The sequence below is a fragment of the Ctenopharyngodon idella genome, chromosome 19 (assembly GCF_019924925.1).
Source record: "Ctenopharyngodon idella isolate HZGC_01 chromosome 19, HZGC01, whole genome shotgun sequence".
NCBI lineage: Eukaryota > Metazoa > Chordata > Actinopteri > Cypriniformes > Xenocyprididae > Ctenopharyngodon > Ctenopharyngodon idella.
Genome location: NC_067238.1, coordinates 9929278 through 9945008, shown reverse-complemented (window position 1 = coordinate 9945008; position 15731 = coordinate 9929278). Strand labels below are relative to the sequence as shown.

The window sequence follows — 15731 nt, the reverse complement described above, 5'->3', positions numbered from 1 at the left end:
GTATTCTTATTACATTTATCGCTCAATTTTATCTTAATTTTTATTACGTAAAATACAGAGTGATATGGCGACAAAACTAGCGCTGTGTAAGAAATTAGTTGGTTATACAGTTTATCCAAACATTTCTGAGTGACTAAATAATTGACTAAAAAAAATTATATACAGTGGTCAGTGTAAAATGAGTACACCCCCTTTGAAAAGTAACATTTTAAACAATATCTCAATGAACACAAAAACAATTTCCAAAATGCTGACAAGACTAAGTTTTATATAACAACTGTTTAACTTATAACATGAAAGTAAGGTTAATAATATAACTTAGAGAACAAAATTTTCAGTTTTACTCAAATTAGGGTGATGCAAAAAATGAGTACACCCCACTGAAAGTCTCTGGAGCAAAGCTAAATTTTAGACTACAAATGTCTAATTTAACAAGAATTGAACCACAGGTGAGTCTAATTATTCATTACACAGGTGTCCAGCAGACAGTTGACTATAAAAGGGTGTTAAAACCCCTTCCCATTTCATGCTGTCACCAATGGCACCACATGGAAGAGAAATGTCACAAGACCTGAGAAAGAAAATAATTTCTTTATACCAGAAAGGTGAAGGCTACAAGAAGATCAGCAAAGCTTTACTTATCAGTCAGAATACTGTAGTAAAAGTGGTACAAACATTTTAAAAAAGATGGAACTGTAACCATCTCACAGAGATGTCCAGGTCGTCCACGGAAGTTAACACTTCGACAGGAGCGTCTTCTGATGAGAAGAGTTGAAGAAAATCAGCATGCAAGTTCACTGCAGTTATCTAAAGAAGTAGAAAGCCAAACTGGGGTGACTATTTCCCGTGACACAATACGGCGTACACTGCAGAGGAATGGCATGCATGGGTGCCGTCCACGAAAGAAGCCTCTCCTAAAGCCCAGGCACAAAAAAGCCTGCCTAGAGTTTGCCAGGGCCCATGCTGACAAAGATGAAGACTACTGGGACTCTATACTCTGGAATGATGAGACCAAGATAAATGTTTTTGGAACTGATGGCTTCAAAACTGTATGGCGTCGCAAAGGTGAGGAATGCAAAGAAAAATGCATGGTGCCTACAGTGAAACATGGTGGTGGCAGTGTCCTTATGTGGGGCTGCATGAGTGCTGCTGGTGTCGGGGAGCTGCATTTCATTGATGGCATCATGAATTCACAGATGTACTGCTCTTTACTGAAAGAGAAGATGCTACCATCACTCCGTGCCCTTGGTCGTCGTGCACTTTTCCAACATTACAATGATCCTAAACACACATCTAAGGCCACTGTTGGATTTCTGAAGAAGAACAGGGTGAAAGTGATTCATTGGTTCCTGATCTGAACCCAATCGAACACCTATGGGGAATTCTGAAGAGACAAGTTGAGCATCACTCTCCATCTAGCATCCAGTCTCTAAAAGAGGTCATTCTTGAAGAATGGAAAAAGATGGATGTTGCAAAATGTCACCAACTTGTTCATTCCATGCCTAGAAGACTTGGTGCTGTCATTAAAAATCATGGAGGCCATACAAAGTACTAGACGTAGTAGTTTTTGTTGTGGGGTGTACTCATTTTTGCATCACCTTACTTTCATGTTATAAGTTAAACAGATGTTATATTAAACTTAGTCTTGTCAACATTTTGGAAATTGTTTTTGTGTTCTTTGAGATATTGCTTAAAATGTTACTTTTCAAAGGGGGTGTACTCATTTACGCTAAGCACTCTATATATATATATATAAACTTTCATTTAGTGCCACAAAAATTTCCAACTTACTGACAGCTAGCGGGTGAAATGGGTACCGCAGTCCAAATTTTAAATATTGGAGAGATTACACAGACCAAAAACAGAAATTCCGATCCGGAACGCACAATTCAAAGTAGAATAACTGGCTGTATGTAGAACTGTTCTTTTGGACAAACAAGTATTTGTTTCCTAAATCTCTGCAAACATATGTTTTTTTATGCTTTAAAAGGTGCTGTATGTAATTTTTTTGACTGTACTAAAGTACAATTTTCTAAGAAAGCTAAGATTTTAAGCAACAATGCTATAAAAAAAACAAACATTTGAACTGAAGGTTCTAAACTGAACCATGTCCTTTACATAGGAATATCAGATTTTGCCATTTCAAAACACAATTCAAGTTCAAAATCCCAGTAGGACAGACAAGATCTTAAATAAAACAATGGGGTTTGCCCTCTACAAAACAGCAGCTGTTTTTAATAGTAATTTCTTTATACTCATAACACTCCAGAGAGAATCTGAGCTATAACTGCCTTGTGCACACCAAAGCATGTTAAGCAGTAAATTACATTATGTTTATTGATTTCTGTCAAACTCAATTTCACACAAGTTGTTGGACACGGACTCTGACATGTCCTGAGGGGGTATATAATAAGGCTATGATCGCTCATATCATGGGTACATTTCAAACCTGCCTGCCACTCCATCATCACAGTAATGAAGGACCGTGAAGCATGAAAATCAATTGCTACTGTGGCTTTAACATTGTGTCACCCAGCTGTTGGCACAAAACATAAGCACACACACAAAGACGACAGCATTCTGTGAAGGATGTGAAACTCTTCAGTTTTCACTGTAAATGACAGAGAATGTCTTAAGGGTGATGTATAAGGTGACAGATGTCAATCACACCTGAGCGTAGGACTGGATGATGTGACTCTGGATCTCATCCATGGTGTCCGTTCCGTATGACACAGTACCGAGATGAAGGCGTTTGAAGACCATCTCGTTCTGGGTCAGAGTGCCTGGAAAAACAGCACACAAAGATTAAGATCAGGAAAGAAATCAATAGTTATTATAAAGCTTTTGGATGGGCAGAGTAGTTCCAACAAAAGGAAATAAAACAAGCAACAGAGAGAAAGAAAAATAGTTTTTTTAAAATAAAATAAAATAAAATGTGGGCGCTTTAAATTTAGACTTCTGGAAATATTTCTGGTACATTAGGTGATTCATGATTCATTTGTGCCATTATAAATGGGGAGGGGGGGGAAACATCTTAAAGTACCGGTTTTGTCTGTGAGTAGGTAGACCAGACGGCCCAGCTCTTCTGGGATGGTGCTTGTCCGAACCACCGTACCTGGAATATTCTCATCCTTCATAATCATCCAGCCATATGCTGACTTCCCCATGTCCAGGTTTACTCTTAAACTACACACAAATATAAATGCCGTACTAAAATAAGTTTGTTGTTCTTATTTCACACAGCTGAAGCTTTGATGATTTTGCTGTAATATTTCACATTAGTATAATCTGGGTGATAATATTATAACTGTACCTGATGGGGATGATGTATGAAAACAGAACAACAAAACGGAACAGGTTTCGGAACCAGGGCCCAAGAAATCCCTGCAAAGCGACCATAACAACAGAGAGAACCACCTGAGCCAGGAACAGAGCTTTTGTTAGGCGGTTTAACTCCAGGTCCAACAGTCCGACCTGCAGAAGAAGAGTGAAAGATAGAGAGTCTGAGATCAAATTCTTGACCTTATCTGCAAATCATCTTCTTGACATTTGTCCTATTACTTGATGCTTAGCTTACATTTTCAACTTTCTTTAGTGTGTAATGTTACTGTTTGAGCACAAAAAGGTTCAGCAAGCAAAGTTTCTGAACTCCCTAAAATTCCTCAATTGAAGTCTTAAGTTTTCTTCCAGGAACAAATACAATGGCATGTGAAAGTTTGGGAACCCCTTGCAGAATCTGTGAAAATGTGAGTAATTTTAACAAAAAAAGAGAGATCATACAAAATGCATGTTATTTTTTATTTAGTACTGTCCTGAGTAAGATATTTTTAATAAACAATGTTTACATATAGTCAACAAGACAAAAAAAAAAAAAGAATTTATTAAAATAACCCTGTTCAAAAGTTTGGGAAACGTTGATTCTTAATACGGTGTGTGGTTACCTGGATGTTTTGTGATGGTTGTTCATGAGTCCCTTGTTAGTTCTGAGCAGTTAAACTGAGCTCTGTTCTTCAGAAAAATCCTCCAGGTCCTGCAGATTCTTCAGTTTTCCAGCATCTTTTGCATATTTGAACCCTTTTCAGCAGGGACTGTATGATTTTGAGATCCATCTTTTCACACTGAGGACAACTGAGGGACTCAAACACAACTATTAAAAAAGGTTCAAACATTCACTGATGCATTAAGAGGCGGGGGGTGAAAACTTTTGAACAGGATGAAGATGTCCAATTTTTTTTTTTTTTTTTTCATTTAGTACTGCCCCATGGAAGCAACAGAAGATACCTGCATATCTCCCGGAAGACAAATGAATTAAAATGTTTTCACCCCCCAGCTCTTAATGCATTGTGTTTAATTCTGGAGCATCAGTGAATGTTTGAACCTTTTTTATTAGTTGTGTTTGAGTCCCTCAGTTGTCCTCAGTGTGAAAAGATGGATCTCAAAATCATACATTCACTTCTGGAAAGGGTTCAAATATGCAAAAAAATCCTTGAAAACTGAAGAATTTGCAAGACCTGGAGGATTTTTCTGAAGAATATTGGGCAGTTTAACTGTTCAGGACAAACAAGGGACTCATGAACAACCATCACAAAACAAAAAAACAGTCGTAGATCATCCAGGTAACCACACTCATTATTAAGAATCAATGGTTCCCAAACTTTTGAATGGGGTTATTTTAATAAATTCAGCTTTTTTTTTTTTCTTACTTAGGACAGTATGCTCCTCTTATTTTGTTAAAATTATGCACATTTTCACAGATTCTGCAGGGGGTTCCCAAACTTTTGCATGCCACTGTACATCACAATATTTCTCGTTTTAATAATTCCCACCCAAGGAAAATGCAAAAAAAAAAATGCAAAAAAAAAAAAAAAAAAAAAAAGGAGCGAGGCCTGGTTGAGACACTGAAACACACAGTTAAGATAAGAAGCATGGCATTTCTGTAACACGTTCGAAATGGTTGACCAAATCACAACACACTGGTCCAGCCGACCAATCGGAGCACATTGCGCTTTTCAGAAAGAGGGGCTACATAGAGACAGGAACTAAACAGAGCGTTACTAAAAGACTGGGAAGAGAGGTGCTGCAACAATGTAAAAAATTGTGTATTTTGAACATTTAAGCATGAAAACCTATTCTAGTAGACCCTAAAACAAACTCAAGACTTTGTAAAAGTGCATAGTATGGCCTAGTATGGAGCATAAGCCACGTTTCCACAGGAACTTTCCCCAGGAACTAGGGACTTTGAAGTGATACTCGGTGTGTTTCGAACACAGGAACCAGGGTCTAAATGAAGTTCTGGGTAAAAATTTCCCCCTCAGAAAGTACCTGTTCGCTAGGTAGTACTTTTTCAAAGTTCCAGAACTTTTGGAGGTGGGACTTGGGCACTGAAAATGCCGATTGGTTGAGTTCATGCAACATTTTGAATGGTTGACTCCACGCAGCATTTTATTTCAACCACCATTTTTAAAAGACTATCGTGCGTGCATTAAAGCCACGTTTCCACCAAAATTACCTGGAACAATTTGTCCCAGGAACTTTTTTCCCCCAGACCTATTGCTAGCTGCGTTTCCATAGCAGTCTTAAGTACTGTGAAGATAGTTCGGTGACATAGGACTGCACACGACTTTCCAGGACCCGCTGGATTTGTCCTCCGCATATAAGCTTAATAAAGCCTGAAACTCATCGTCAGTCCATCGGTCGTATTTGTTAAACTCCATTGCTGATTTGAATAGCAAACAACTCTTACTGCACGCACCGCAATAGACTTTAAAAAAACGATGGTTGAAATAAAATGCTGCGTGGAGTCAACCAATCAAAATGCTGCGTGACCTCAACCAATCAGCATGTTCAGTGCCCAAGTCCCACCCCTGAAAGTTCTGGAACTTTGAAAAAGTACTACCTAGCGAGCAGGTACTTTCTGAGGGGTATTTTTTTTTACCCAGAACTTCATTTAGACCCTGGTTCCTGCAGTTGAAACACATCGAGTACCACCCCAAAGTTCCTAGTTCCTGGGGAAAGTTCCTGCGGTGTAAACGCGGCTTAAGAGTTGTTTGCTATTCAAATCAACAATGAAGTTTAAAAAAAATATGGCCGATGGACCGACGATGAGGTTCAGGCTTTATTAAGCTGGATGAAATCCAGCTGGAACTGGAAAGTCGCACGCAGTCCTACGTCACCGGACTTAATCTTCACGGTACTTTAGACCACGATGGAAATGCAGACAGTCTGGGGGGAAAAAAGTTCCTGGGACAAATTGTTCTGGGTAATTTCGATGGAAAAGTGGCTATAGTAAGTCCACATGAAATCAAAACTAATAGATGCTTTTTATTATTATTTTATTATTATAATGATTATTTATTCATTATTATTATTTTGTATTTTTAACGTTAGTTTGGAATGCGCTAAAAAAAAAATAATCACAAATTTAATGAGTTTGTGGTTAAAGCACTCTTAGCCAAAGCATGTGATATCCCCTCTGAGAACCAGAACCTTAAGGGTTCCTCTCATCTGGAGTGATCTGAAATGTTACTCTTATGAAAAATAAAACAACCTGCCCATAAGCCAGCACTGATCAATGCCCCCCAGGCCCGTTCCAGACCGCAGACCTTTCTCATGCTAATAGTGTATGTGGAGGAGAGAAGAGATGAGAGGCATTTAACCAAGAAGCCCACTGCTGTTGTCGTCTCTCTGTGAAAAGCACAGGAGGCAAAACCGGAAAAATAAAAGCAGAACGCCTCTTCATAGAAACGGCCCCCTGACAAAAGAGCTGGAGTTTTCCCCTTTTTCTCTCAAGTATGTCCCCTCAGCCAATGGAATATGTGGGAAAATGATGTCAAAAAAGAAGTTTTTCTTGTTTCCCTCTGGCGAGGGCCGACAGCGTGGCCTGCGCGAAAACACTGAGGTCTTTCATCTCGGCAGCGCGCTAATAAAAACAGCAACACATAACACCGTCCCCTGAGAAAAGGAATCTGCGTGAAAGGGACGGGGGGAGGGGGGAGAGGGGATGGACAAATTGAACAGAAAAGACAAAAAACAAAAAATGCAAGCAAAATTAATCCCCCAACTGGCTATGGCCCCCCAGTCCCTGGAGAACTGCGTAAACTGGGAGACACTGGGAGAGAAGAACTGCTGTCTGATTTATCAGCTGTAGTTTAAAACCCCTCCGATGGCCTGCCTCCCCACTCCGAGCTTCATGCTTCAGCTAGTGAGGAAAAAGGGGGGAATGGAAGGATTAAAATGAAGAAAAATTAAGACAGAGGACATAGTTCCCCAGCTGAAAGGGAGGAATCCCCCTTTATGGGGGCAAAACAATGCAGAGGCTGAATTTTGCAAAGCTGGCCAGGGATCGGGTGAAGCCGTTATTCATTCAGCCCGAGAGGAAAAAGCGACTCAATTACCTCAAGCTGAAGATGCTATCAATGAATCGAGAGTGCATATTTTACTCTATTCAACCGGGCCTCGTTTAAAGTGAAAGGAATGATTCAACCTGCCCTCGCTGCCTGTATGTTTTGTGTGTGAAATTTGATGACGACTTTGTGCCTGCATAATGAATATTCATTGGTTGAAATCCATCAAGTATACGGAGGCTGTTACAACAATATGGCATTATACTAGTGCTCCAGAAACTGGATATGCAATACAGCTAAATGTAACATGCCATTCACGAAGCAGGGCCACAGACGAGGCCTGAAAGAAGTTTCTTCACTTTACGAAACAAATGTATCAACTAAAATTATCAAAGTTAATGAAGTTTTCATATTCAAAAACTTATATTCACAGCTTATTACGTCTTGAATACTTGATTCTGATTGGTCAATCACTGCATTCTATGGTCAAATTAATTTGTATAATGACCACTAAACTGCATAATTGGCCGTTGTGCCTGGAAACCAATCTCCTTTCACATTATAAAATAACTCAAATCAATATTTGATGTTAATTTATTGATCAATTTGGTAAGAAGTGCTTCGCATCACACAGATAAAGAATTTGAAAACTTGACTTTTTAAAAGTTTTAAAAGATATTTCATCATAGCCATGGCCTACTGGTTATTGAACTGTGGTGCTTATGCCCTAAAGGCTGTGGGTTTGAATCTGACTCGCAACAACCTCCTCCCACTTCTGCATACTTTCCTGTCTTCTTGCCACTCTCCTTCCAATAATGTTACAAAAAGTCTTCAAAATAAATATATCTAACTGAGCATCAACAGTACACTGCTTAAAATAAAATCCAACTGAGCTTCAACATTGCTTTCAAAACAATTGATCAATTAGAATCTAACTGAACATCTACACTGCTCAAAATATAAATTAAATAAATAAGTAAAATCCAACTGAGCTTCTACATTAATTAAAAATATCTAACTGAGCATCTACGTTACTTAAAATAAAACCCAATTGAGCTTCTACATTCTACATGTCTGGTCAGCAAATAAGGTTGTCCAACCCATTGTCACATCCTTCAGACCACCAAGGTTTCGACCCTCAAAGAGAATATCGCTCCATATTACAACAATGACAGACACACACACACACACACACACACAGAGTGTAAGTGATAGCTTATGTGCTGTCAGCAGCTTCAAGTGAGAGCTTAGAGCTTTGTGCAAGGAATGTCACAACAGATTATAAGAGGCGAAAACGTTCTCAGTGACTTTCGCCGAGTCGTATCGACTTTCCCGCCCCGTCTCGTTCCCTGTATTGGCACCTCTGACATCATCTCCTTGAGATATTGAATTCCACTCTCGCACACAGAACATGGTAGAGCTATGAGCTCCGCTAGAGCTGCTGCTATCACACACATCTTGCAGCATCCATGACAGGGTCTGAAACACTTCATGACATGAAGAATAGTGGTTAACCAATATGGGGTTTCGTGATGCTGATATCTAGCACACAGGCTAATGGCTAATAAAATGATGTATACAAATTAGATGAAAATAAATACACTCTATTAAATTATTAAATAAATACATTTAATTAAAACCTTTACTTTAATATTTACTCAAAAATATTTGAAAATAGAAAAACCACATTATGCACTGACAAATCTGACACTAGAGAGAGCCAAATGATATTGCAAAATTGATGATTGTTTTCACACAGGTTTCCCCAAACACTCTCCTCATCTGCAATTTGTCAAAAAACAGATAGTCCCACCCCAAACTGATACCTTTGGTCGAGCCAATGTTTTGACAGCCCCACTTGCGTTTACCCCTTTTTTTCTTCTTTTTTTTTTATTTTATTTTTTTTTTTTTTGGAGAAATCAACCTACGATTAGATTATAGTTGACCTTGCATATTAAACAATATTAAACTACACTCAAAAGGAAAAGCATTTTAAAGGATTAGTTCACTTCTGAATGAAAATTTACTCCCATGTCATCCAAGATGTGTGTGTCTTTCTTTCTTCAGCCAAAAAGAAATTAAGGTTTTTGATGGAAACATTCCAGGATTTTTCTCCATATAGTGGACTTCACTGGGGTTCACCAGGTGGAAGGTACAAATTGCAGTTTCAGTGAAGCTTCATAGCGCTCTATACGATCTCAGACGAAGAATAATGGTCTTATCTAGCGAAACGATCTGTCATTTAAAAAAAATATAAAAAATTATATACTTTTTAACCATAAATGCTCGCCTTGCACTAGGTCTGCGATGCGCCACGCATTACGTAATCATGTTGGAAAGATCACGCGTGACGAAGGCGGAAGTAACGAGCAAGTGTTTACAAGGCGAATGTGCAAAGATTAAGCCAAACACCCTTTACAAAAAAAGGTAAAACAACGATATCGGATGATTTTGAAGTTGGAGGAGAAAATCAGATGGTGTTTTTCACCCTACCACGGTACTTCCGCTGTCTTTCTAATATAATGCGTGGCAGATCGCAGAGATAAGACCCTTATCGTGTACAGCGCTCTGAAGCTGCACTGAAACTGCAATTTGGACCTTCCATCCGGTGTACTTCACTGAAGTCTACTATATGGAGAAAAATCCTGGAATGTTTTCCTCAAAAACATTAATTTCTTTTCGACTGAAGAAAGAAAGACATAAACATCTTGGATGACATGGGGGTGAGTAAATTATCAGGAAATTTTAATTCTGAAGTGAACAAATCCTTTAACATCGACAAAACTATATCAGATTTAATACATTTAAGGCTTAACAACACACACCTTTCAAGTAAGATCTAAGAAAGTAACATGACATGCTGTTTTAAGATCCATCAAGTCATGAAAGCAATACGAGTTAGGTTGATGAATTTGAGCAAGCTTAAAATTTTGGGGTCAGCAATTTTTTTTTTTTTTTTGGTACATTTATAATGTTACAAAATATTTGAAATAAATGGTTTTTTATTCATATTTTATTTATATTGTTTTTTATTAAAAAATATATATTGTGGTTTCCACAAAAATATTAAGAGCATTTTGAGCATTTTAAGAGCATTATAATTATAAATGTTTCTTGAGCACTAAATCAGCATAATAGAATGATTTCTGAAACAGAATGTGACACTGAAGACTGGAGACTGGAGCTGAAAATTCAGCTTGACCTATTTTGTGTTTGAAAACAGTGAAGAAAAAAAAAGAAGAAAAAAAAGTTTATCTCTGACTTTTTTTCCCTCAAAATTGTGACAATTGCAAGTTATAAAGACCGCAGCTGCAAGTGACATAACTGTGACGTCTGCTCCAAAATGGTCGATAGCAAGCTAGCTTTAAAAGCATGAGATCCAACCCTGCCTTCAGAGCATACCATATCATTAAAATAGAAAACAGCTATGTAAAATTGCGGTAATATTTCACAATATTACTGTTTATACTGTATTTTTGATCAAATAAATGCAGGCTTGGTGAGTGTAAGATACTTTTTCTTTTTTTTTCTTTTCAAAAACAAAAAAAATCTTACCAACCCCAAATTTTTGAACAGTAGTGTACATATGAGTAGAACAATGTCAGAGCGAACTATGTGGATAAGTTTAAAAAAAAAAAAAAAAAAAGGCCAAAGACAGCAGGGGTCAGTTAGGGGAGGGGTAATGAGTGTAATGGGATTTGACGTTTTTAAGTTTACTTTTACAGCATTGACGTCCACTGTATCTAATCATTAAGGGGAATTCTGCAGGATTAAGGCTCTGCCACAAATGTCACGCAAGCCCTTGGTTGGTTAATTTCCCTCTAGATTAATCTCTCTGGGGTTGTCCTTTCACATCGACAGGTCCAAATTCATCACTAAGATCAGGGTTGAAAACCACCTCAACTGTTCGCTGTTTTTATTTGGTTAAGTCTATATTGAAAGGTTAAAAGGAAAAACAATCCTTGGGTAATGTCTAGTGAATATCGACAATACAACTGTACATATCACAACGCATACTATTATTATTATTTTTTTTTTTTCAAACAATCAAAGAAACCAAGTATTTCACTCATAACTAGACAAACAAACCCACCTTGTTTTTGGATTGTGATGTGTTCAGCACACTTCGCATCTCTTTTCCTGTATATATGACCACACCTATGACAGTACCTGGAAAAAAAGGACAAATTGGATGACTGATTGCAAATGGACAACAATAAATAAACAGGCCGCGTGTCTCTGGCCGGCCTAATGAACAATTAGCTCAAAAAGTGTGTTTCCAGTTAACGGATGCAGCTGAGACTCAGACAAATGATTCAATATGTGGGACACCCAGAAATAAACCGTTACAATGAGGCCTATTATAGTCAGATCAATGGTGCTGCTTTGGTAATGGACTGATTCATTAAAGTAAACTAATTACCGATGGAGTATGCAGCCTCACCACTAAACGAGGACGCGCCGAAGTTCAACTTTTGTTTAAACACGGTAACACAATATAAAACGTGCTGCAACAGAGTTTAAATATTTCTCATTTTCTTTAAGCTCGACATATCGTTTCATGTTTGGAAAGCAACGAAACCTAGGCTGCTCTCAAGGGGGTCTTTAATGGTCTAGGACTACAGGGCATATCGGTTTCTCGCCCCATGGTGTTTTGTGTTGGGTCTGCTTGGTTGGATGGGATGACGTCACCAGACTGTGTTTTGCGGGGAGATATGGAAGGACTTTCTTCGGCTGAAGGTCACACCATGCTGGGGAATAAGAAGAACCTCTAAAAACCCCTGGAGAACCAAGACACGGGCAACCACAGATCAATGAAGGGCCGATCGCTGGCACAAACGCATGCCGCTTGAAGGAATAGCCCTGCTATTATTGTTGAACTGGGATCAGATTCTAAACAACAGACCCCTAGGAGATGTCGGAGAAAGAGTAGCGGCAAAAACCGATCTCGGACCTGTTCTTTGGGGACACGTTTCATCGACACCGCAGGGATAGGACTGCAAAAAGCCAGACACTTTGGCTTCCCATTAACGGCTCCTCATATTTCTCTGCTCATGAGATTGTTTGAATAGTAGCAGATGAGTCTGGCGATCTCAAGTGACAAACAAATGGGAGAGCGAAGGGGGTCTTGAGTGATGCTGGTGGATTGCATCGGTATCAACGGCACACTCTTCTACAACACAATAAACTCGAAAGATATTTGACCTGTGATGAATATTTCAGACCTCTGAGGTTTGTGTTTTTCTTATATTTCTATAAAAGAAATTTCACGCTGGAAAAGACTTTGCTTACCAGATGCCACCACAGTGCTGGCCCACAGGGTGTTCTCAATACTCAAGCTCTCGTGGATGGGAGGGTCACAGTCCTCCTGGGAACAGAGGTCGTACATTAGTCCGGGTTTATACATCTCAGTCTGTTTTGATTTCATGGTTATCTAGCACAGGAAAAAGCGGTTATCAATTATGGCCTTTAAAAAGCAGGTCAATAAAAATGACAAAGACTCAAAGCACAAATAATGAATCGATGAACTTTCATCACGATGAACGGTAAGTAGGGAATTAGACAACAGATTGAATTACACTAATGCCCAGTTAAGCGACACAGTCCATTTAGAGGGAATGGCGAAATCGGTTTGACTTGATTTGCCTTGTTTACAAAAACAGCGCCATGCTGAACATCATAATAAGGGCTCGTTTAGTGTTAGCACGCTCTGTGCTGAGCAGAATAGAACAGAACACAATTTCTGACACCAGGCCATAAATCAGGGGAGAAGCGCAGAAATTAAATCTTTAAATGCTTTTTTCCACATAACATGTTGCGGTTGGGTGAATACAGATGATATCTAATTATCCGCTGTCAGTAGGGCATAATATACAGTGAGAAAGAGGGCCACACACATCGCAGCTGCTGAGACATGCGCATTGATGCAGATAGCGAGAGAGATGTGTCCTCTATTCAAGACGGCCCACTTGCTTTTGTCATTTGTCTCTTTCTTGCCAACAGATTTAGCAAAGCCAACCTGTCAGAAACTGGAGAGTGGTTTATCAAGAGAAAAGTCCTTTTATCAATGATAAGGCTCAAAAGACAGGCTTAAAGAAATGGGAGTGTTTTAAACCATAAATCATAACTCCATATTTAGGATAAAAGTTATATAAAACTTTTAGGTATAATTACAAGTTTCCGTTAAAATAGAAAGGAAAAGTTCCAAGATGAGCATTCATCATTTTTTTCTGCAGCTGTGAATCTGACAGTTTAATGAGAAACATTTGGCTGCATCATAACTCAGGGCCGTAACCACCATAGGCATTCAGGGGGACAAGTCCCCCCCCAATAATTGGAAATGGTTAAATGGCTACAACTTTGTAGCCATTTAGTCCACCCCTTTGGTCCACCCCAATGTTCAAGACATGGTTACAGCCTTGTCATAACTTAAAGGGATAGCTGACCCAAAAATGAAAATTCTGTCATCATTTACTCACCCTCAACCTTTATGACTTTCTTTCTTTCTTCTGCTGAACATTAAAGAAGATATTTTGAGAAATGTCTCTGTGATTGTCCATACAATGTAAATCAATGCTCATCAAAACTGTTTGATTACCAATATTTAAAAAAAGAAAAAAAAAAAAAAGAAAAAAAAAAACATATCTTGTATGTTCTGCAGAACATAAATGATAATACAATTTTAATTTTTGGGTGAAACTACCCTACCCTAAATTACCATTTAATCTATAATCGTTTTGTTTTGTTTTGTTTGTTTTTTTTGCTTAATTTGGAACATAATTATTTTTATACTACCATTCAAAAGTCTGGAGTTTTTTGTTTTGTTAAAAAAAAAAAGACTTTTACATTGTTAAAAAAAGATTTCTCTTTTAAATAAATTCTGCTTTTTTCCTTCTTTTTTTTTTCTTCTTTTTTTACTTTCTATTCATCAAATAATCCTAAAAAAATGCATCATGGTTTTCATAAAAATATTAGGCAGCACAACTGTTTTCAACATTGCTAATAATAAATGTTGGTAACACTTTACTTGAAGGGGTGTGCATAAGACTGACATGACACCTTCATAATCATGACATGACACATTTTTATGCATGTTTATGACAACTGTCATTAAGTGTCATTCGTTCAATTATGTCATTTTTAATGCAAAGATGACATTGTTTGAGATGTCTTTGTTACGACAACTTGACATAAACCAATACATCATAACCTGTCAGTGTCTTTGTCATGACAACTTGACATTACCAAGACAACATAACCTGTCATAAACATGACATAGCAGATTAATTATCAAACTTAAGAAACTACTTTGCTTTATCGTTTAACATTACATTACATTATTTTGGTAACACTTCAGTATAGGGAACACATATATAAACTATTAACTAGCACTTTTCCCTCAATAAACTCCTAATTTACTGCTTATAAATATAGTTAATTGTTAAGTTTAGGTATTGGGTAGGATTAAGAATCTAGAATAAGGTCATGCAGAATAAGGCATTAATATGTGCTTAATAAGTACTAATAAATAGCCAATATTCTAGTAATATGCATGCTAATAGTAATAAGCAACTAGTTAAAAAACCCTCTAATAAAAAAAATAACAGTGTCATCTTTTTTTAAGAAATTTGAAATTGTCTATTATCTGACCTTCTGTTGGAGGAAACTTTATAAAAAATAAAAAAAATAAATAAAAAAAAACATGAAATGAAAAATATTCATTACGCTGTTATAAATATATTTGACAAAGTATTAACACTTAATGGCATTTTAATGACAAGTTCAATTTGTACCACTGAAAAAAAGTGGTCAGAAAAATATTCATGACACTATTATAATGGCCTCATGACAGCCAATGTCAAAACCAACCACATGACAGTTTAATGTAATGTTAACCCATAAAGCTAAATAATGTCAAGTTGTCATGACAAAGACACTGACAGGTTATGATGTATTGGTTCATGTCTCAAACAATGTCATCTTTGCATTAAAAATGACATAATTGAGCGAATGACATTTAATGACAGTTGTCATAAACATGCATAAAACCTCCTTCACATTCATGACGTGTCATGTCATGATTATGAAGGTGTCATGTCAGTCTTATGCACACCCCTTCAGGTAAAGTGTTACCTAAATGTTTTATGAGCACCAATTCAGCAAATTATAATGATTTAAAATATGTTAAAACAGAAAATAGTTGTAATAACATTTCATAATATTACTGTTTTGAATGAATCTTCAATCAATTAAATGCAGCCTTTGTGAGCATAAGAGACTTCTTTTCTAGAAATTAACCCCAACCCAAAACCACAAAAAGAAATGTTTTAATTTAGAACAATTAAAAACAAAAGGTAACACTTTACAATAAGGTTCATTAGTTAAACA

The 15731-nt window shown here is 37.4% G+C and overlaps 1 protein-coding gene across 1 annotated transcript in view; it reads right to left on the bottom strand.

The window, feature by feature from the left end:
- The window catches only part of atp9b (ATPase phospholipid transporting 9B), a 54893-nt gene that overhangs the window by 23898 nt on the left and 15264 nt on the right, over nucleotides 1-15731 (bottom strand). The window contains 5 exon segments of the mRNA XM_051872474.1: nucleotides 2671-2783; nucleotides 3044-3186; nucleotides 3314-3474; nucleotides 11437-11513; nucleotides 12636-12711. Coding sequence (XP_051728434.1) covers nucleotides 2671-2783; nucleotides 3044-3186; nucleotides 3314-3474; nucleotides 11437-11513; nucleotides 12636-12711 — 570 coding nt within the window.